The sequence below is a fragment of the Sus scrofa genome, chromosome 4, assembly GCF_054392235.1.
Source record: "Sus scrofa isolate SSC_HxYL_T2T_F1_AM1 chromosome 4, Sscrofa_HxYL_maternal_Yorkshire_Landrace_v2.0, whole genome shotgun sequence".
NCBI lineage: Eukaryota > Metazoa > Chordata > Mammalia > Artiodactyla > Suidae > Sus > Sus scrofa.
In genome coordinates, this window is record NC_139386.1 from 19,805,705 (window position 1) to 19,829,429 (window position 23,725).

At 40.3% G+C, this 23,725-nt stretch overlaps 1 protein-coding gene across 8 annotated transcripts in view; it reads right to left on the reverse strand.

Moving 5' to 3' along the window:
- Positions 1–23,725, reverse strand: part of COLEC10 (collectin subfamily member 10) — a 204,627-nt gene that overhangs the window by 41,345 nt on the left and 139,557 nt on the right. For 5 of the 8 annotated variants that reach the window (XM_085021818.1, XM_021090566.2, XM_085021816.1 and 2 more), the window contains 2 exons: positions 5,063–5,134; positions 3,335–3,406 (listed from right to left, as the gene is read on the reverse strand). The exons of 2 other annotated variants lie outside the window; for them this stretch is intronic. In XM_085021818.1, coding sequence (XP_084877944.1) covers positions 3,335–3,406; positions 5,063–5,134 — 144 coding nt within the window. The remainder of the gene's footprint in view (positions 1–3,334; positions 3,407–5,062; positions 5,135–23,725) is intronic. One more of the 8 variants, XM_013986941.3, reaches the window with a different exon arrangement.

The window sequence follows — 23,725 nt, forward strand, 5'->3', positions numbered from 1 at the left end:
ATGCCTGCAAAGTCTGGTTTGATAATTTTAGAAAGAGGTTTGGCTGCAAAAATATCAAAAACAGAATTAGCTTCTGCCTCGACCCATAGTCAGCAAATGATTTCCCAGATTCCATTAAGAAAATCATTGAGGAGAAAGGATTATCTGCCTGAACAGGTTTTTAATGCAGATCAAAATGACCTATTCAGGAAAAAAAAAAAAAAAAAAGCCACAAAGGACATTCATTAGAAAGGAAGAAAATTGAGCACCAGGATTCAGGTCAAGAAGGGATAGGACAACTCTACTGTTTTGTGCAAATGTAGTGGGTTTATGATCAGGACTGCCCACATCTGTAAAGCTGCTACCCGCCAACCCTTGAAGGTAAAAGAGAAATACTAGTTGCCAGTCTTTTGGGTGTACAACAAGCAGTCTTGGACATAACAGACTCTTTTCTGGATTGGTTCCATGGAGCTCTGTGCCTGAAGTCAGGAGGTAACTTCCCAGTAATGGATGGACTTTGAAAGTTCTTTGGCTATTGGACAATGCCACTGGCCACCCAGAGCCCCATGAAATCAACACCGAAGACGTCAAAGTGGTCTACTTGCCCCCAAACACAACGTCTCTAATTCAGTCTCTAGACCAGAGGGACCTTCAAGGCTAGTTCAGAGGGTACTCTATGGACCGAGTCATCAATGTCATGGAAGAGAAGCCGATGGAGAGAACACCGCAGAGATCTGGAAGGATCACACCACTGAAGATGTCATCGTTGTTACAGAAAGAGCCGTGAGAGCCATCAAACTTGAAATAATTAACTCCTGTTAGAGAAAACTGTCCAGATGTTGTGCACAACTTCACAGGACGTACAACAGAGCCAATCAAGGAAATGACTAGAGAGACTTGTGGATGTGGCCCAACCAGGAAGAGGTGTGTGTGAAGGGCTTCAAGGTAGGGATCTTGGAGAAATTCAAGAGCTAAGAGACACCACACTAGAGGAATTAACAGAAGTCAATTTGATGGAGATGAGCCCTTCCAAGCCAGTGCCGGATGACAAGGAAGGAAACAAAATAGACGTTAGACCGTCTGGCAGAAGGGTTCTAATGACTCAGACCTGCTTACGGCTTCTTTTACGACGTGGATCCTTTTACAATATGGGCACTGAAACTAAAGCAAAGAGAGGAAAAAGGTTGGCCCTGTGTAGAAATAGTTTTAGAAACGTGAAAAACCCAAACATCAGACAGAAATTATGATGTCTTTCTGTAAAGTTACACCGAATGTACCTGCCCCCTCTGCCTCTCCTTCTACCTCCTCCAGCTCTGCCACCCCCTGAGATGGCAAGACCAACCCTCCTCTTTTTCATCCTATCCAACGTGAAGAGACAAGGATGAAGATCTTTAGAATGTTCGGCTTCCCCTTAATACATAGCAAATATCATTAGGCTGTACAGTTAACAAACTTACCAGTTTTGTGTAGATGTGTGAATGTGCTTGTGTGAAAATATAATGACTGTACAAGAAGTGTATGAGATATTTTTGTGTCAACATCACCATCATCACTGCCTAAGTACTGATCATGAAGAACATTGTGTGCAAGACCTGTATTTTTTTTTTTCTTTTTACCACCACACTTGCAGTATATGGAAGGAAGTTCCTGGGCTGTGGCTGGAATAGGAGCTGCAGCTGCTGGCCTATGTCACAGCCACAGCAACACCATATCCAAGCTGCATCTGCGACCTATGCCACAGCTTGTGGCAACACCGGATTCTTAACCTACTGTGAGGCCAGGGATCAACCCTGCATCCTCACGGATACTATGTCAGGTTTTTAACCCTCTGAGCCACAATGGCAACTCCAAGACTTGCACCGAAGTGGCTAGCCTATCCTTACATAGGCACAGGTGAGCAATATGTAATAGAAAATAATGGGTCAGTTTTCTTATGGTATTACTGCAAAGTATGCCTCTCATAAGGAGACAAACTGTATCAACCTATTATCACAGGCAAGTTTTTTCTTTTTTTAAAGTACCAGTGTTTCCAATGCTGCATTATGAATAGACCATAACACTGTCTACCATGAAATTTTTATAACGATTTGTTCATTCGTATATAGGCCAGACTACCATGAAGCAATCGTATGAATTACACCAGGCTGCAAAAAGCAACCATATTGCTGCTTCTTCGTTATCTATGCATGGATCATTATACCTGGAAATAAATATGACTTTCCTCTTTACATTTTCTTTTCATTTTCAAAGTCTAGTGTGAGTAATATGTATAATATCTACAATGCTTTGTATCATATGAGACAGTACTGATGCAGGTACCGGCAGACAATTCATCACGTAAACAAATGACATAAACTTACAGTACCAATAAGTACAGAGCAGTACTGGAAATGTATTTTCTCTTCCTTATGATTTACTTAATAACATTTTACTTCCTCTAGCTTATTTTATGGTAAGGATACAGCCTATAAGACACATACCATACAAAATATTTGTTAATCGACTATGTCATTGATAAGGCTTCTGGTCAACAGTAGGCTAGCAGTAGTTAAGTTTTGGGGGAGTCAAACTCCCCCAGGTTTTTGACTGCATGGTAGGGGGTCAGCACCCCTAAGCTTCATGTTGTTCAAGGGTCACATGTAAGCCCTTTCGAGAAAGGCCCACCTTCCTAAATGGTGTGTGCATTTCTTGCAATAAAATTTTTGATTCTCTTTCAGTGTTCTTATCTTCAAACCAATGGAGCAACGTCTGTACAAAGTGCTGAATATCAGAAGCCATAAGAACTTGCTACCATGCTGGTGCTTCAGGAAAAGAAGTAGGGAAAGAGTGCTTCGATAATAAAGGGGAGAAAGTGCAGGATCAGGATGTGACTGAAGACAAAAGCATGTACAGAAACACACTTCAAAGTCCTACTCTGTTAAGAGATCTCAGACACAGAATTATTATTATTCCACTCAAATTAAAGAAGAATAGTATACTGTCCTTGGCTACCTTGAGTTTTATGAATAGTTGTTTTTTACAACTGAGCATGCCTCATAGTGGTGACACCTATTTTAATTGTATCAAGGATTATAACCCATAGATCCCATGAGAGAGTTTTATATAGAGACTAACTGAACTTTATGTTTGAATCTGTCCCTGAATTGCAGTTTAATTTTGCTCAAGGCCTTTTTTTTTTTTAAATGACAAACTGCTTATATATGGAAGAAAGAGCCAAGATATGAAGAAAGAGAAAACTTGTATTTTAAAAGAAAGAAAAGGGATCATTTTCACGATACAGAACATTTCAAAATACATCAAGGGTAGGTTCGGTTTGCTTTTAAATTGCTGCTGGAAAACAGGAAAATTTGCTTACCCTTCTTGCCAATGGGCCCAGTCTTGCCAATGTTGCCCTGGTCTCCTATATCACCCAGTTCACCCTTAATTCCTGAAAAGCAAAGCAAGTCGTTTTTATATCCCAAGGTCTTATCTTCCCTTTAATGATGTGCCTAATATATGATATTCACTTGAAGGAAATACCAAAAAGTACATCCTTCTATCTGTGATATATAATATACATCCTGTGCTATATTTCCTATTTTAATAGCCTTATAATGTACATATTAAAATTTAAATGTGAGTGAGTGTGACAGTCTTGGGCCTGATGATATTAACATGCTTACAGATACAATATTTCTAAAAGAACCATAGCAGAGGATGTTTCATCTAAAGGTCAGATCAGGGGCTGAGTGAAAGAATTCTTGAATTTTCTTCTAATTCTATTCCTCTTGACATCTCATTTTGGCTTCACTGTGGGATTCTATTTCCTGTCTATTTGAAAACAAGATTTGGCTATCTTAGCTATTTTTTAAAAGGACAAGGAATATACAATCATAAAACCTAGAGATCAAAGGGATATCAAAGACTGGCCCACCAAGTTTTTATCCAAAAAATATAATCTTGGATCACTGAATTCCTTTGAAATTGTTATGAATTTGGGTTTTTAAGCTCTATCTACAAAAATATTTACCAGTTATAAAGTTACCTATTTGTGAGAATACTTATGCAGCCGACTGTACATCTTCACAAAATAAGAAGAGTGCAAATCAGTATTTCTCAGATTGACGTCTCAAAGCCCTGTGCGTCTTTTCTTCTCTTGACGTGATGGAAGATTTTAAAATCAGTGGTCTAGGGGAGTTCCTGTCGTGGCGCAGTGGTTAACGAATCTGACTAGGAACCATGAGGTTGCGAGTTCGGTCCCTGCCCTTGCTCAGTGGGTTAACGATTCGGCGTTGCCGTGAGCTGTGGTGTAGGTTGCAGACGCGGCTCGGATCCCGCGTTGCTGTGGCTCTGGCGTAGGCCAGTGGCTACAGCTCCTATTCGACCCCTAGCCTGGGAACCTCCACATGCCGCGGGAGCGTCCCAAAGAAATAGCAAAAAGACAAATAAAATAAAATCAGTGATCTAGGGCCATCACTTTGGAGCAGCTGGCAGGGAATATTTCTAATGCTTGGAAGACACACACTTACATATCACAGTCCAGAAGCTATATTTTGGTGAAGGTGAGTCTTGGCTTTGTGAGTTAAAACATTCCCTAATACTTTTGCGTTCTTCTCATTTTCATTGCTACTACTGCTTCCAGACATACACCACCATTTGCCATGAGATCTTGGAGAAAAGTGAGTAAATGGATGGATCACACAATTCTTTCTGTTCTTTCTTATCTTTCTTGCTGAACTCTAAGCCAGACGAACACTTGCTTAGCATGGCTTCTGAGGGGAGATACAGTGACAAACCCAGCTGTGTTTCTAAAACTCACAGTTTCTTAGATGTTCCCAGAGACTGCTACTCCCTGGGGCTCCCAGGGTGACCCCCCTCTCTTGCCAGCACGAAGGATGCAGCTTGAGAAATGAGTCTGAGCCTTGTTGACAGGCAATCTCATAGGAACTCTCTGGTGGCGAGTAAATTCATACCAGAGATACACTTCATGAATCTTTGGAGCAGAGGGTGTTATGAAACCTGCTAATTTCCAGGGCAAAGTCTGGTAGAGAGAGGGAGAAAAGCAATTCTAAAGTTAGTGTCAAAGTCATAGCTTGTTACCTACCTTTTGGCCCCATGCGTCCCACTTTGCCATGCTTTCCCTCCTCTCCTGTATCTCCTTTTTCACCATCATCTCCTTTTGAAATGGAAAATGAATGAGTGGAACAGCTCAAACAGCGATATAAGCACAGCCTCCCCAGGAGAAGCCTAACGTGGTTGGAATTCATCCCTCAGTTCAGTACTTGCCTTACAACTTTGCTTAGATCTATGGGACCACGTGGACTCAACACTCAGGGAAAGAGAAGAAACTCCCATAAACTTTTTTCTTTCACTTTCCCCATGTTGTTGGAGGTGGTAATCAAGAGGACGTGACCACCGGTTGACAAGCAAGCCACACCTTGGCAATCAAAGGCTCCTCACCCTCTCCCTAGTCCCTGGAATGTACGTTCCACCAGTTTGCACAGCCCAAGCCATTTCAAGGATGCAGCCTCGCGAGAGTAAGGAGTTGAGCCCATCTGGACTGAATACATGACTGAACCTAGTTAAGGCATCTCTATAAATCTTTACGATTCTGGTGGAGATCTGCTTGCTTTGGGGCCACTCAGGACAAGCCTTGTAAGTTCCCTTGCTTATGAAACCTGCCACCTAGCAATCTGGCGTGGTCTGTGTCTTTTTTTTGGTCTCCCCTTACCATCCATGTATGGGGCCAGTTTCAGATTTCACTGAGAAAATTCCCCAAATTGCCAACCAACACACATTCAACTCTATATTTAAAGAAATACCATCAGTGGTAAATCCCTGAGAAGTTTGTTTGGCCTGACAGATCTTTATTCTTGCTGGAGAATCTGGCAAGTTCTGGAAGCATGTGAAGGTATATGCATTCATATACAAGTATATTGAGGTGTATAAATATATGAGTATATATAAATTATATAAATATATAAATGCACACACATATATATGTACACACACATGTACTACTCTCTGAATGTATGCTTCATAGCTCCCAAACCATAGGCATGGACCTGGGGGATAAGAAGAGAAGGTTCTCTAAGGATGGGGAAGAGAAGCAAAGCAGTTCCATGTGAGCAGCAACTATTTGAATCATAGGTAGGCCTAGCTCTAGCAACTCTCCCGGTTAGGGAGGACTGAGTGAGTGGTTTGATGGAAGGTATCATGGACTGTGAAATCAGGAATCCTGAGTTCTAATGTCCTGTTCATCACTGACACGTTAAGCAAATTTTCGAAAGTCAGTGATTAAACTTACTGGCTTTGGCTTGAGATAGATCTGGAATTTCTCAGCTCTACCCCTCAGTAGCTGAAGAAAATTGGCTATGTGACTTCCCTTCCTGAGTCTCTCTGATTTTCTTCTCCTAGAAATTGAACTAATAAGACCCACTAAAGAAAGCTCTTAAGAGGTTTAAATAAGATACTATGCATTAAAAACCTGGAAGGTAATCAGTGCTTAGCAATGGAGGTTACCGCTCTTTCCCTTATACTTCAGTCTCCTCATCCTCAATGTGGAGGTGACTGTCCCGGGATCAACAAAGCAAGCATGTGAATGTGCTTTGAAAGTAAAGAGCACAACACACTACATGATTAAGACCAGCTATTTGCATGATCACCACAGCAACCTCAGGACACGAAGGAGTCCTGTTCATCACCAGTAGAAAGTGGTGGGAAACAGACTTCTAAAGGCAAAAATGAAATCCTTAGGATTAGATTAGATTGGTTTGGGAGAGAGAATGGCAAGATGTTCATTCATTTATCCAGAAAAAGCACAGCCAGCCATTCTTTATTTTTTCTGAGGACAGAACGTTAATATTTTAAATGGAAGCAAAGCCAAGTATGGAACAGTCAGATTTCCAGATTGTAAGATTGGCCAGGTGCTGCAACCCTTCACACGTAAAGCTCTAGAATCTTCTTATGGGGAAGGCTTTCAAAAACGAATCCAGAGATGATTTGCATCATCAGATCAATGGGGTAAAATGGATGAACGAAGATGGCATTTCTGTGGCTAAAGTTATTAGTGAATGTTTATCAAGCAGTTTTAATGTGCACCAGCACTATGCCAATGTGGTCATCGCAGCAATTCTAGGAGGTGGAAACCATTACTGCTCCATTTTATGAATGGAAAAACTGGGACTCACGGAGGTTAAGTGGTTACCTTATTGTTACTGAGTTTGTGAGTGGAAGAACTAGAATTCAACAATATGTGTTGAATTCTGCCCCTCCAGGTTCTACCAGCAAACAATTGTCCCTTTCAGTCTAAGACACTGTGACTCTTAGACTGTGGATTTTTGTAGAATGTGGCACTATGTCAGATTTTTTAGGGAGGAAAAGGAAGATGTAAAAGTGAGTTTTTGTCCTTTTTAAACAAGAAAGATAGTGGGGAAGACAAAACCAGCTCAATAGCGCAATGACTTAATTCTTATCCTTGAGACAATTTAGTATGACTGAGACCTGGCTTTGCTACCCAGGAGCCGAGGGACCTTGGGAAATCCTTGACCTTGTGCCTTATTTTACTCATTTGTCAAATGGACGAAAGAATACCTTTTCCAGAGAGTTTTAGTAAAGGTAAAGTTTAGAAGAGTATTTTCTTCTAAGAAGCTCTCTCTGACACTCTCAAGCTGGGCTAAATTATCCCTCTAATTATCTGCATTGTTTAAAATACCACCTTCTACTGAGTGAGTCTGTTTATCTGTGCTTGTCCTTTGTACTTACCCATTATACTCATCTGTGACCTGTGGGATAACTGAAGTCATGAGTGATTTATTCTCCCATCCCCAGAATTTAGCAAAGTGTTTGCCTTTGAATCTTAATAAATATGGTTGAACTGGATATATTTTATGAGCCATAAAACCTTTTACAAATATAATGATAGTGTTTATTGAATACCAAGTGCCAGAAGGGTCCCTTTTGTTTCCATGCTCCTGGGCATGCATCCTATCATTTCATCCTCACAACCTTTGAGATGGATACTTTTTTTTTTTTTTGGCCGCCCTGCAGCACATGAAGTTCCCAGGCCAGGGATCAGATCCAAGCTGTAGCTGTTATCTAAGCTGCATCTGCAGCAATGCAGGATCCTTAACCCACTGTATCAGACCAGGAATTGAACCTGGGTCCTAGCATTCCCAAGACGCTGCCAAACTCGTTGCGCCACAGTGGGAAATCCAAGAGATGTATTCTATTTTTACCTCCATTTTACAGGGGAGAAAATGGGATCCAAGAGAGGTTAAGTAACTTCCCAAGGTCAGATAGCTCCTGAGTAACAGAGCCAGAATTCAAAGCAGGGAAAATGCCTTCAAAGCCTATGTTCTGAACAAGGTATATGGTTGGGAACAAACTTCTCGCTCAACATTTCTGGGCTTTTGGATTGCTCTTCTGCACAATGGGACCAAAGATGCATGTCCCACTCACCAGAAGGCAGGATCAAATGCAGGCGTGTATGTGAATCACAAAACCACACTAACATGGATTACTGGTGCCATTATTATTTCTTTTCTCTCCCTTCTCATGAGTTTTCCCCTTCATTTTCAAGCAAGTATCTGACAGGAGGCAGCCAGATGAGTGACCTAGTCATCTGCTGCTCCCTGGTGGTTCCTGATGGAGACCAGAGAGGGTGCAAATAGGATTATTATTCTTCTGACCTGTGTGCCTGAATCCCAGGCTAGTAGTGAGAGGGCTGCTGGCAGAGATGAAGTAAACAACTTGTACCCTTGCCTTCAGCTTGGGTCCCTGGTTCGTTTGATCTCTGGGACTTGTTTTAATGAGAACAGAAGAGAAGCATAAAAACAAGCTTTGGAAAGGATCCCCCACATGGCTCCCAGTTGTCTGCTTTTATCCTCTTGGCAATATTTCATTGGATTAGTAGGGCAATTTAGACTTACTTTCCTTCTTTTAAAAATAGCCACTTACATTTTAAAATTAAATGAAAAGCTATCAACTGTAATGAACTAATTTAAATTTTACAAAAATGATTTGTTTCAGCCCCCCTAGGCCACCAGCTTGCTGTGATAATCTCTCCAGCAGAATTCCAGCAGAGCACACAGTTGACCAATTTTTCTTAGGTACATTTTTTTTTTCTCCAACAAGCACAAAAGTCTTTTAAAATTAAAATTCTAGTTTGAAACAAAATAGCTGAACTTAGGTCATTACCCCCTGCTCAAAGGAAGTAATTATTAAAAATTAGTGAATTAGTTTTGGAAATGCTAAAGAAAACTCCCTGGAAGCTGTACTTTTCCCACCGCCAAAATAATCTTATGAACTGGGTGGGGGTGGTGGGGGAGATTGTTGAAGTCCTTCTCCTGATCAGCCTTGGCACTAAGTGGTATAGGTGGTGGTATGGTATGCTTTACCCAATTAGACCAGACCCCTGCCTAAAATATATCCTCCCTAGCCCTGCTTGTACTTTTTTTCCCCATGTATGCTAATTACACCTTCATTCTTAGAATGTTGATAGTCATGATCAGTAATTCCCTGGACCCCTCAGATACACGAGATACACTAGTAAGGTCATAAAGTGGACCACGTCCCAGGACTCTTCCTTTCCCAATCATAATCTCATCTCTTCACGGAAACATTCAGATCTTCCTGCTATTGTTTGCTCCCCCCCCTCTTTTTCTTTTTCTTTTTTGGCCACACCTGCAGCATGCAGAAGTTCTGGGGCCAGAGATCGAACCCATGTTGCAGCAGTGAGCCGAGCCACGGCAGTGATAACTGCCAGATCCTCAACCCACTGAGCCATGAGGGAACATCTGCCTTTTCTTTATTTAAGCAGTTTAGCTGTCTCCCTGGGCCTTCCCCTACCTGCCCACCTGGCTTGAATCCTTTTAACTCAGTCACACGCACACAGCGCTCCCTAAGGCAAGGCAATGTGCTGCACTGGTGAAAAGAGCTCTGGAGCATGTCATTTCCTTTCTCTGGGTCTCTGTTTCATCCAAAAAAATGGAGGAAAAAAATCGTTCAGAGGATGGACTAAAGGAGACAATGCATAAGAGATGTTCAGCACAGTGTCCAGAGCTTGGAACACTCATCCATTGTTATATTAGTGAGAACAAAAGGGAGGTATAAAAAGGATGATGATGATCATCAGAAGGGGACATCTCTCTCTCTTTTTTTTTTTTTTTTTTTGCTTTTTAGGGCCACACATGTGGCACATGGAGGTTCCCAGGCTAGGGGTCGAATCAGAGCTGTAGCTGCTGGACTACGCCACAGCCGCAGTAACTGAGACATGTCTGCAAGCTACACCACAGCTCAGCTCAGCTCATGGCAACACCAGCTCCTTAACCCATTGAACAAGGCCAGGGATCGAACCTGTGTCCTCACGGATGCTAGTTAGATTCGTTAACTGCTGAGCCACGACGGGAACACCAGAAGGGGACATCTCTTTTGAACCGGCTTTTGTATTCACTCTCTCAATCCTTACCACATAATCTTTGTTTACTTTTTTATTTAACTATGCATTTTTTACTCATTACTATAAATATGAATATTTTCACACAAAGATAGATGAGTAAATATACACCCACTACTGAGTTTTAACAATTAACAAATTGTCATTGCTTCATCTATGTATTTTAACTGATTTTTTAAAAAACTAAATTATGGACTTCATATCGTATTTCTTAAATTCTTCAGCAAGTGTCTCTAAAAGGTAAGAACATTCTCCTATGTAACCAGATATCACAATATCAGTCTTAATTTTTAATAGGCTGCAGGAATCTTCTAAAGTCACCTTCATAGGGTTTTGTGATCTTGTTCACTTTGAGCCTATACTGCTGGGCTGTATATAATTGAATAAAAAAAGAAGCAAGCACTTAGGACAGTCAGAGGAGTAAAGCTAGGTTCTCATTTCTTTTCCTCCTCTGAAAAGGCTACTAATAGATTGAGAGCCTGTCATGACCAGAGGGGTTAGAAGAAGACAAATTTCCCACTGGTCATTCACCGAAGACCACAGTTCCCAGGAAACTGGGAAGAATACTGATGAAGCCCACAGGTTCCACTCTTACACATCCTGAGTTCAAGTCCTAGTTATGTCACTTTTCAGCTTTGTGAATTTAGGTGTGATATTTAGCCTTTCAAAGTTTCTGTTTTATCTGTAATTGGCAATAACTAGAGTATCTATATGTTGAGTCTTCCCAGTTGAAGGCTTTTTCCTCACTATGAGACGTGTGGTACTTTGATGCATTTTAATAGTTTAGGTGTGGGAATTTTGCAGGCAGAGAAAGAAATCAATAATAAGATTTCTCACTTCCTTTATTCCCTGTCTTGTCTTTCTTGTATAGCTCCTGCCCACTGCCTGAAGGTGGGATTCTTTGTCTAAATGGTTTATACCCTAGAGCTGGCACTCATCACCTGGTGAATGGGAGCCAAAAGGAGACGATTATCTCTAATTTAAACCAGGTATGGCTTACTGATCCCCTGAAGGTAGCATTGGGTATACAGTGTAGAGGGATTACAGACTCATGGGTGATATTTCATCATAGCATCATTTTTCATTTGAAACTGTGAGGGGCAATTTTCTTCATATTCCTTTTAATGAAAGCATAAAAGTTGAGCAATCATGACTTCTAATTGAAAAATGTTTTGCAAATATCACGCTTGCCATCATCATGGCCACGAGGCAGCTTTTCTGTGGATAGGGATGACCCAGACCTTGGCCAATCTTTCTTAGGAACAATAAGAAATAGTATGTTTCTCCATGATTAGTAAAAGTATGACTGCAGCCCACAGGTCCTCTAAGATATTTTACTTAGATTCTTCTCTAAGATTACCTCACCTAGTTATGACGAATGTGCATGAAATAAGACAACGTGCATGAAGTAAAACAATAATACTTTTCCTAATACATTAATTAATTTATTTGTTTGTTTATTCATTTATTTATTGTCTTCTTAGGCCCACATCCATGGCATAGGGGTTGGAGCTGCAGCTGTTGGCCCACCCCACAGCCACAGCCATAGCAATGCTGGATCTGAACCACATCTGAGACCTACACCCCAGCTCATGACAATGTCGGATCCTTAACCCACTGAGCAAGGCCAGGGATTGAACCTGCATCCTCATGGATGTTAGTCAGATTCATTTCTGCTGAGCCATGATGGAACTCTCTCCTAACACATTTAAAGTGTTGACAAAATATCCTGATTCTTGTCCTCGGTTGGGATATGATAATGAAAGAATTATGTTCATCTTAGTTGATAGGAAACTGCATGCCTTTAAGGGGAAAAGCTGACCTAGGGAGAATCTTATAAGGAAGACAGCAGCTCTCAAACAAGGTGAAATTTGCTAAGGGACTCTGCCTTCAGAACCGCAGGTCTATTCAAGTTGAATCAGTGACAGGACACTCATCCAAGCTTCCTCCAGAAGCTTGGTGCAATAGACAGAACAGGAGTTTTATAGTCTGTTATGGGCTGAATTGTGTCTTCTCCCCCAAATTCATGTGTTGAAGTCCTGCCCCAGCACTTCAGAATGGGACTGTATTTGGACATAAGGCCTTTAAAAGAGTGGTTAAGTTAAATTGTGGCTTTTAGGGCAGTCCTAATCCAATCCGACTGGTGTCCTTATGGGAAGAGGAAAGCTGGACACACCAAGGAACATGAGGGATGCATGCACACATCCCTGAAAAGGCCACCTAAGGACAGAGAAGACAGCCATCTGCAAGCCAAGAAGAGGTCTGGGCTAAGAGAGACCAAATCTGCCAACTCTTTGACCTTGGACTTCCAGTCTCCAGAACTGTAAGACAATAAGTTTCTGTTGTTTGAGCCACGCAGATTGTGTTATTTTGTTATGGCAGCTCTAGCAAACTAAATAGTAGTTACAGAGACCTAAGCTTAAATCCTAAATTGCCACCTAATGGCTCTTTAATCTTATACTAAATAATTACCCTCTCTATTTCAGTTTCCTACCCTCAAAAACTGAGATAGTTACACTTCTCTCATGGAGTTATTTGAATATGAAATGATGTTATGGATGGCAAAGTTCACAGAGGATTCCATTGCACGGTGTGTACTCCTTAATCACAAAATAGTGCATGTATAGCGGGCATCTATTGCTTTCCCCTACCTGGAATCTTCTACCTGTTACTTCTGGTAACAGTCCAGTAGTTTTCCATAAGAAACAACACTTTTTTTTTTTTTTTTTTTTTTTTTTGCTTTTTAGAACTGCACCCTTGGCATATGGGAGTTCCCAGGCTAGGGGTCAAATTGAAGCTGCAGCTGCCAGCCTACGTCACAGCCAAAGCAATGCCAGATCCAAGACTTGTCTGTGACCTACACCACAGCTCATGGAAACACCAGGTCCTTAACCCATTGAATGAGCCCTGGGATCGAACTTGCACCCTCATGAATACTAGTCAGGTTTGTTACCACTAAGCCACAATGGGGACTCTAGAAACAACACTTTCTTATTCTCAATCCCTGTGGTTTGAACCTTCTCTATAACAATTGGTTCAGCAATGGACAGGTGGCCCAACAAGAGCTATTAAATCTTACTTGGTAGGTGAGTCTCCACAATAACTCAGGCAGTTATAGATTTCAAAAGAGGAAACTTGCTCTTTCTGCAGAGGTTGCACAGAGAACAGATTATTATTGAAGCATCTGAATTTATTTTACCCCTACGAAATAAGCACTTTCTTTAAAATGAAGTCATTATAGGGAAAAACAGAACCAAGATGTGTTTGATTCTGAACACATCACACATGCTTGGATACAGCTCAGCTTGAAACCCTCCCTGTTACCCAAATGTTTAAATCCCCCTTCTTTCCTCTGTTTGGTTGTGTGATTAACCAGTTTAAGTTGGGTTTGTTTTTGATTCCTTTCACTTGCAAACAAGGGTTCCTTACTAATATAACTACTAAACACTGATCAAAAGAATAAGGGTCTTCTTATGAGATCAAAACTTTGGGAGAGAATGAGCAAGTAAACATCCAATTACTGTGAGAGATGCTGGAAGAGTAGCAGTTGAGAAAGAGCATCAAGGAGAAAATACCTAACTCACCTGTCCACACTTAAAACTCTCCCCTGTTCTTTCTCACGAAGAAATAAATGGGATCTTTGCATTGGGCTCCACCAGAATAAACTTATGTCTCAAGGGAAGTGCAAAAGAAAAAGCTAAAATCCAAATTGGTCAATATATTATATTAGGGCGGACTGACACTAAAATGTTCTCATCAATAAAAGTCATGTGGACTTTTATCTTCTGTCCAGTTCCATGCACTCTACAGGTCCAGCCATCGTATCACCTCCTTTACCCAAGACTCTTCTCAATACAGACTTTCCTGCCCCCATCTCCTTCTTGAGCAGTCAGGATTAATCTCATTCTCTGAAGAGAACTCCCATTGGACTTCATAGCATCCACTACACTGTGTCACAGATGACAGACAGGTCATGGGTGATATATTATTTTCTTGGTACCCCTAGTACTTGGCACAGGGTCTCAGATGCACTAAGTGCTTTCTCAATAAAGGTTTCAAAACAAAAGGAGTAACATCCTTAAAGACAAGACGGGTAGGTGTGAGCTTAATGAAAATACAGTTGCATTAATTAGTAATTGATTGAAATGTCGTTCTCAATAATGGCTGATTAATGAATTGACTTCAGCTTGCTGGAAGGTCTATGGTGATGGCTGATAAATAACTAAGGCAGCCCAGGTAAATACAGACGGTCCCTGATTTACGATGGTTTGACTTAATAATTTTTTGACTTTATTTTTTATTTTTTTATCATTTATATATATATATTTTTTCCTACTGTACAGCACGGTGACCCAGTTACACATACACATATACATTCTTTTTTCTCACATTACGTGTTCCATCATAATTGATTAGACAGAGTTGCCAGTGCTACACAGCAGGATCCCATTGCTAATTCATACTGAAGGCAACATTCTGCATCTATCTACCCCAAGCTGCCAGTCCCTCCCACTCCCTTCCCTTCCCCCTTGGCAACCACAAGTCTATTCTCCAAGTCCATAATTTTCTTTTCTATAGAAAGGTTCCTTTGTGCCATATATTAGATTCCAGATATAAGTGATATCATATGGTATTTGTCTTTCTCTTTCTGATTTACTTCACTCAGGACGACAGTCTCTAGTTCCATCCATGTTGCTGCAAATGGCATTATTCTGTTCTTTTTTATGGCTGAGTAGTATTCCATTGTGTATATACACCACATCTTCCTAATCCAGTCATCTGTGGATGGACATTTGGGTTGTTTCCATGTGTTGGCTATTGTGAATAGTGCTGCAATGAACATGCGGGTGTATGTGTCTTTCTTTTTTTTTTTTTTTTTTTTTTTTTTTGTCTTTTTGTCTTTTCTAGGGCTGCACCCATGGCATGTGGAGGTTCCCAGGATAGGGGTCTAATCAGAGCTGTAGCCACCAGCCTATGACAGAGCCACAGCAATGTGGAATCCAAGCTGCTTCTGCAACCTACACCACAGCTCATGGCAATGCCAGATCCTTGACCCATCAAGCAAGGCCAGGGATCAAACCCATGACCTCATGGTTCCTAGTTGGATTTTTTAACCACTGAGCCACGATGGGAACTCCTACATGTGTCTTTTCAAAGTAGAGTTTTGTCCAGATATATGCCCAAGAGTGGGATTGCGGGGTCATATGGTAATTCTGTGTATTGTTTTCTAAGGTACCTCCATACTGTTCTCCATAGTGGCTGTACCAGCTTACATTCCCATCAGCAGTGCAGGAGGGTTCCCTTTTCTCCACACCCCTTCCAGCATTTGTTCTTTGTGGACTTATTAATGATGGCCATTCTGACTGGTGTGAGGTGGTATCTCATGTTAGTTTTGATTTGCATTTCTCTAATAATCAGGGATGTTGAGCATTGTTTCAAGTGCTTGTTGGCCATCTGTACATCTTCTATGGAGAACTGTCTATTTAGGTCCTTTGCCCATCTTTCAGTTGGGTTGTTGGTTTTTTTTGCTGTTGAGTTGTATAAGTTGTTTGTACTGACAATGAGATATGAGAAAAGGAATACAGAAATATAATACCTTTTAAAATTACACCTCAAAACATCAAATACCTGGCAATACACCTGACCAAGGAGGTAAGGGACTTACATGCCGAGAACTATAAAACATTAATCAAGGAAATTAAAGAAGATGTAAAGAAATGGAAAGATATTCTATGCTCCTGGGTTGGAAAAATTAACATTGTAAAAATGGCCATACTAACCAAAGCAATCTACAGATTCAGTGCAATCCCTATCAAATTACCCACGACATTTTTCACAGAACTAGAACAAACAATCCAAACATTTATATGGAACCACAAAAGACCCAGAATTGCCAAAGCAATTCTGAGGAACAAAAACCAAGCAGGAGGCATCTCTCTCCCAGACCTCAAGCAATATTACAAAGCCACAGTCATCAAGACAGTGTGGGACTGGTACCAAAACAAACAGACAGACCAATGGAACAGAATAGAGAACCCAGAAATAAACCCAGACACCTTTGGTCAATTAATCTTTGACAAAGGAGGCAAGAACATAAAATGGGAAAAAGACAGTCTTTTCAGCAAGTATTGCTGGGAAACCTGGACAGCTGCATGCACATCAGTGAAACTAGAACACACCTCCACACCATGCACCAAAGTAAACTCAAAATGGCTGAAAGACTTAAATATAAGACAAGACACCATCAAACTCCTGTCAGAGAACATAGGCAAAACATTGTCTGACATCAACCTTACAAATGTTTTCTCAGGTCAGTCTCCCAAAGCAACAGAAATAAAAGCAAAAATAAACCAATGGGACCTAATCAAACTGACAAGCTTTTGCACAGCAAAGGAAACCAAAGAGAAAACAAAAAGATAGCTCACAGAATGGGAGAAAATAGTTTCAAATGATGCAACTGACAGGGGCCTAATCTCTAAAATATACAAACAATTTTTTAACTTTATAATGGTGCAAAAGCCATATGCATTCAGCAGAAATTATACCTCAAATTTTGAATTTTGCTCTTTTCCTAGGCTGGCAATATGCAATACATACCATACCCTCTCTGGATTCCGGACAGGGGCAGTTGTAGCTCCCAGCCAGCCATATGATCATGAGGGTGAACAACTGACACAGTGACAACCATCTGTACCCATACAACCATTCTGGTTTTTACTTTCAGTGCAGTAGGATATATATTACCTGAGATATGCAACACTTTATTTTTCAAAAGATACTTTTGCCCAACCATACATAGGCTAATGTAAGTATTCATAGCACGTCTAAGGCAGGCTAAGCTGTTATAATGTTCTCTAGGTTAGGTATGCAATGCATTTCTGACTATGATATTTTCAACTTAGGAAGAGTTTATCAGGATGGAACCCCATTGTAAGCTGAGTAAGATCTGTACACATGGAGTTCCTGTCATGGCTCTGTGGTTAATGGATCCGACTAGGAACCATGAGGTTGTGGGTTTGATCCCTGGCCTCGTTCAGTTGGTTAAGGATCCTGCATTGCCGTGAGCTGTGGTGTAAGTTGCAGACATGGCTCAGATCCCGCGATGCTGTGACTCTGGCGTAGGTTGGCAGCTACAGCTCGGATTCTACCCCTAGCCTGGGAACCTCCACTTGCCATGGGTGTGACCCTAGAAAAGACAAAAAAAAACAAGATCTGTTCACAAATCTTCCCCCTCACCTCAGGTTTTTATTTCCTATTTTGATTCACCATTTCCCAATCTCACTACAATGCTCTAATCTTTTTGATTCTTATTTTTTCTCAAGTCCATCCTACTTTATCCTTCTGTCTCTACTGCTATCATTACACCTTTTCGTATCCTCGTAACCCCTGCTCTTTGCAGGTGATGCCTAAATGGTCTCAATGGTTTTTATTCACCAGTGATTACAAGTGCCTAGAATGGTGTTTATTAGATAAATAGTTGTTGAAATACTGGTTTCTTTGGATCTGAACTTCACTTTTTCAAACCATCTTGCAAACTAAGCTTTATAAAATCACATGTTTTATTATAAAACTGCTCCATTCAAACATTTCAACAATTCCTCTGTGTTTACAGGCAAAGTCTAAACTAATTAGGCTAGCGTTTGGACTTCCACAAACTGGCATCAATGGAACTTTCCCACATTATTTTCTGACATTGATCTGCATAACCCTCTATTCCTGCCCAACTTGTCTACTCATCGTTCATTAAAATGTCATTCAATTTGTGCCTCCATTGAAAGGCACATGGTTTTCTCTCTAAAATGTCTCTTTAGGAAAAAAAAAGTTATAAAATAAAAGATGTATATGACCATATGAGAAATTAAATTTTAAATGATAAAAGATACCACATATATATATAAAGCTTATCCACAAATATATGAAATAAAAAGATACCTAAAAATATGAATAAATGATAGATGAAAATGCCCACGGTATTAGTCAGAAAAACATACACATGTATAAATGTCTATATAATATTTTTCCATAAGATTTACTAATAATTTTAAAAGAGTAATTGCATCCCAAAGTGCTATAGATACAGAAAGCACTCAGCCATTGCCTTTGGCAACATAAATTGCTACAACAGTTCTAGAAAATAACCTGTCAATAGTGATTAAAAAAAATACACATACTCTTTTTTACCTTAGGGAATCTATTTTATGGGACTAACTGTGAGAACAAACGTATATATGAGAATGTTTGCTGTAGTGACAAAAACAAAAACCATAAGTAGTCTGAAAGTTTATCATCATGACACTGATGAAAATATGAGGAATATTATGCAACTTCTAAAAATATTGAAAGAAAGATCTCTGATAGATGTTATATAAAGAATGTCTCTTGGAGAATCATACACATATGATCCCATTTAGAGGAAAGAACAAATAAATAGAACAAATACAGAGAAAAGTGTTAATACAAGCTATTGGTTACATGAGATAATTAGATCTGAAATGGGAAGTGTCACAGTGAAATCATTAGCTTTTCTTTATATATCTTTATTTTGTATGCATTTATACATGTTATGTGTTAAGCCTGAAGTACTCTTGCAATTTAAAAATAAATCATAAATAATATAAAGGCAGTGTGGTCCTTTTCTCCTATTATAAATCCTACCCGTGAGTCTCGTCTCAATTAAATTCTAAATTCCCTGACTTTATTGATAGAATTATTTCCCTGGTAATTCACCATCTGGTTCCTTGTTACTACTTTCTCATTGCCTTCTTGAAGTGTTATTTAAAAATGCATTGTTATTTAACTTTAGAGTGTAAGTTCCTTATTTAACTTTAGAGTGTAAGGGCAGACATTCTACACTTTGTTCTCAAGAGCTGTTCAAAACTTCACAATTGCTCACTCATTCATTCCTTGAACAAATATTTATTGAGTTTCTACTAGTTACCGTTCTGCGTTGGACCCTAGAGACACAGTATTACCTCGGCTAAGACATGATCAAAGCCTAAAAGTTTGGTGGGAAGGAGGCACCAAAACTAAGGTCTTGTAAATGTCATGAGGGTTACGAAAGGGAAACTATCACACATTCTGCTGGCATCTAACAAGGTGAGACTTTGGAAAGATCAATGATGTAGGTGCCAACTGGAAAGTGGCACTTGCCACCTGCCTCTACAAAGATTAAATCTTGAGCTGCCGCAGCTGCTGACCCTCAGCACCCCCTGAAAGGAGCTCAGGGTGGAGATCAGGAGTAAGACACTCTGTGCTCTGGGAAAAACTGGCAGAACGGGTCTTCAGATTGTTGGATATTTTCAGGGGAAGATTTTATGAGCCCAATTCTTGCATCTCCTCATATCTAGAAAAGCACTAAAATCCTTCTTGGTGATATCTGCTCCTATGGCTAGCAGTAATCTTCATGAGACTAGCAGCAACCTTCTGTGAAATGCGTGCTTGACGGCATGTACCCCCCTTCACCCAAGTCACTTATTTGCTGACCTCTCACCCTACTTCTTTGGAGCCAGTTTCTCAGAACTATCTGAAATGCTGCCTCCAGGCAGGCCTACAGCCCTCATTTTGCCCCAAGAAAAACTTAACTTACAACTCTCATTTTGTGTGTTTTGTTTTTTGTTTTTTGTTTTTTGGGAGGGTTGTTTGTTTGTTTGTTTTGGCCACATCTATGGTATGTGGGAGTTCCTGTGCCAGGAACTGAACATGTGCCAGAGCAGTTACCTGAGCCACAGCAGTGACAATACTCAGTCCTTAACCTGTCGCACCACAAAAAAATCCACGTTATGCATTTTCTTCAGCTGACATAGAGGGAAGGAGACTAGGTCTATACTCATCTATACTGCTCTCTCCTCAGATGACAAGATAACATATCAAATAGGGAAATAAAACGGAAGTGCTTTTCAATACTAATATGCAAAGCAAATACAAGGAAATACAACACGTAAGGAGATATATACATTGTGGCTAATTTATCTAATGATAATATCAACAGCAATAATGACAGCAGGTAATATTTATTGGGGTTTACTATGGTCCAAGCTGGGTTGTTAATATGCATGACCATGATGTCAACCAATCCCTTTATTGTGCCCCATTAATTCCAGGCACCCATAAACTTCATTCCCCCTTCACCTCATTCCTTTGTAACCTGGCAAAGAAAAGTGAGAATTTCAAGAATCCTGCAATCTTTCCTACTCGAATTACAAAGCACCTGTTCTTTGTTTTCAGGCTTATCTGGGTTAAAAATAATTCCTTCTTGAAACCTGCAAGTCTTTTGCAGTCACTGCATCCCTGAGTAACAGAGAGGAAAACAAAATAAAAAACAACTAACATTGTCCATAATGAAAAATACAACATTAAGCTTTGTGGGGCTGATTTCTGTCTGTGTGTGTCATTCATTATTAAAATGCATTCACAGCCAAGTCAATAGAAACACATCCAAGGGAGGGATGCCACCCATCTAGGTCTGAGTGGTGGGTTTCTGCAACATACAACGCAGGGAGAAGAACAGGCTTCCAGGATCATTCAGACTGTGAAACTTTAGCAATGCACATCCATTCTTTCAGCCTCAGCTTCCTCATTAATAAAGGAGAATAGTGAAATACCTTCCAGAGTGTTGCGGAGAGGAGGGAATATGATAATACAGATGAAGGGGTAAACAGTACCTGGAATGCAATGAGCCCTCAAAAAACGCATAATCACAATGTCTTCCAATAGGCCCCTAGACTTTCTAGCCCCTAGTCACTAGAGGGATACAAAGAAGAGGCCAAGGGGAAGCAATGGCCTTGTCAGCTTACTCCTTGGTTGAGTGGATTTGCCACGCCCTTGCTGGTAAGTACTGTTCCAGAGACTTGTGCTTCTGGCATTGAAATATTTACAACACTGTCAAAAAATATGCAAACTATGCAACACCTAAAATTTGAGAGGAAAGTTTTATTTGGGGCAAAACGAGGACTATAGCCCAGGAGGCAGCTTTTCAGATAGCTTTGAAATACCGCTCCAAAGAGGCGGGGGGAGATGTTAGTACATATGTGATTTTGGTGCAGGAAGAGGTACGTGCAATCAAGGACACATCTTATAGAAGGTTGTTGCTGGTCTCGTGAATGTCACTGCTGGTTGCGAGGAACAGACGTCGCCATGACGGACTTTATGCTTTTTTTTTCTAGATACAAGGAAATGCAAGGATGGGGCTCATAAAATCTTCCCCTGAAAATACGAATAATCTGAAGACCTGTCCTGCCAGTTTTGCCAGAGCACAGAGTGTCTCACTCCTGATCTCCACCCTGAACTCCTTCCAGGGGATGTTGAGGGTCAGCAGCTGTGGCAGCTCAAGATTTAATCCTTGCAGAGGCAGATGGCAAGTGCCCATCTCCAGTTCACAACACTCGACGGATGTAGCATAACAATATTCTGGCTAAAATTCCTTGCAGTACAAAGTGGAGCAGAAATAAATGCAAAGAAAAAAGAGTAGTATTGATATTAAATGTAAGTTGTAACTGTTCAAGAATATAAACAAACATCCTGGTCCATGGATATCCCAACCTGAGAAAAGCAGTACCCCCAGTAATGATCAATAAATAAGACAAAATATAAAAACAAAGAGTTGAGACTGTAGGTCATGTGATTAGCTTTTGTAGAGAGGAAATGCCTAAAAAAATATGTATTATCTCTGTTTTCAACGGCCTACTGGACTTTCCCATCTGGATGTCCACAGGCAGCTCAAACACAGCTTGAAACTCATTATAACCTGCCAATTTTGCTTCTGAAATATCTCTCTAATATACCCCTTTCTCCCTCTCCTAGCTGCACTAATTTATATCTTGTTTTTCAGTCATGTTCCACCAGGAGTTTCTCACATTCTTCTGTCTATTGTCACCCCTTCCAAGAGATTTATCTACCTGAAGAACAAATTTAATTACATCAATCTCCTACTCAAAAACTTCTATGGGCTCCTCTGGTTTAAACTATCATTTGGCTGGTCAGATCTGATAAATATCACAGCTTCTACAGAATAGCTATGAAAACTGAAAAGAGAGAGAGAAGAAAAAATAAAATCTAAGGTACAATGGAAATTAACAAAGCATAATGAAATATATGAATATTTACACAGAAGCCACTGGAGCTAAGATAGGGAAAATAATACTGTATTCTACCTGATTAAAACACATCAATCCTATTTACTCAAAAGGAGGTCGAATTACACCAACTTCCTCCTCCTTTGATATCCCAGTTCCAAGACTAGGTCTTTAATGAGCAGAAAATTGAGTCAATAACTTTGTTAACGCTGGTGATGCTTTTTTTATTTTTTATTTTTATTTTTTGAGGAGTGCAAGCATGTCAAGTACACGTCAAGCAATTCAATTCATATTTGTCTTGTGATGTCTTGACCTTCATCTGCTTCTTGGGAGCACTGACAGCATCACTCATGACACTTCATATGGGTGCCAACTTGGCACCCTGGATCACCCCACCAACCCCACCTCCACCCTGAGCCAGGGATGGCTGGTGATACTTTTTTTTTTTTTAAATTTAAGGTACCTTAAAGCTTTTTCTTTTTATTATTATTTTTTTTTTTTTTTGTCTTTTTGCCATTTCTTGGGCCGCTCCTGTGGCATGGGGAGGTTCCCAGGCTAGGGGTCTAATTGGAGCTGTAGCCGCCAGCCTATGCCAGAGCCACAGCAATGCAGGATCCGAGCCGCATCTGTGACCTACACCACAGCTCACGGCAACGCCGGATCGTTAACCCACTGAGCAAGGGCAGGGACCGAACCCGCAACCTCATGGTTCCTAGTCGGATTCGTTAACCACTGCGCCACGACGGGAACTCCTGGTGATACTTTTTGACATGGCAGAATCCTATGCCCTAACCTCCCACCCCACTCATATTTCTAATTCAAAAAAAAAAAAAAAAAAAAAACCCTAGAAAGGGATATATGAACACTGGAAGTGGAATGATGCATTTTGGTAGATTCAGCTCTCAGTAACAAAGCTTTTTAGGCAGGTACAGGAACATCTTGACAGCTGTGAAGGACAGTTTAATTTTGCATGCACTCATTTGTTTAGAGTTAAAATGTCAGTCCATCAAAAAAGATTGGGAGCAGGAAAAATTTTCATGTTAGTTTGGCTGGGCAGCATTAGGATAATACCAACATGATGCTGCTTCCCTTAATCATCAGGAGATAATATCTATATCTACAGATACAGATCTATATATACATATATGTTAATTTGAAATTGATCATTTTAATAAAAATATAATATCACCTTAGGAGTACTCTAACCCAGGAAATCAGGTCACATCCCTTGACTTTGTAC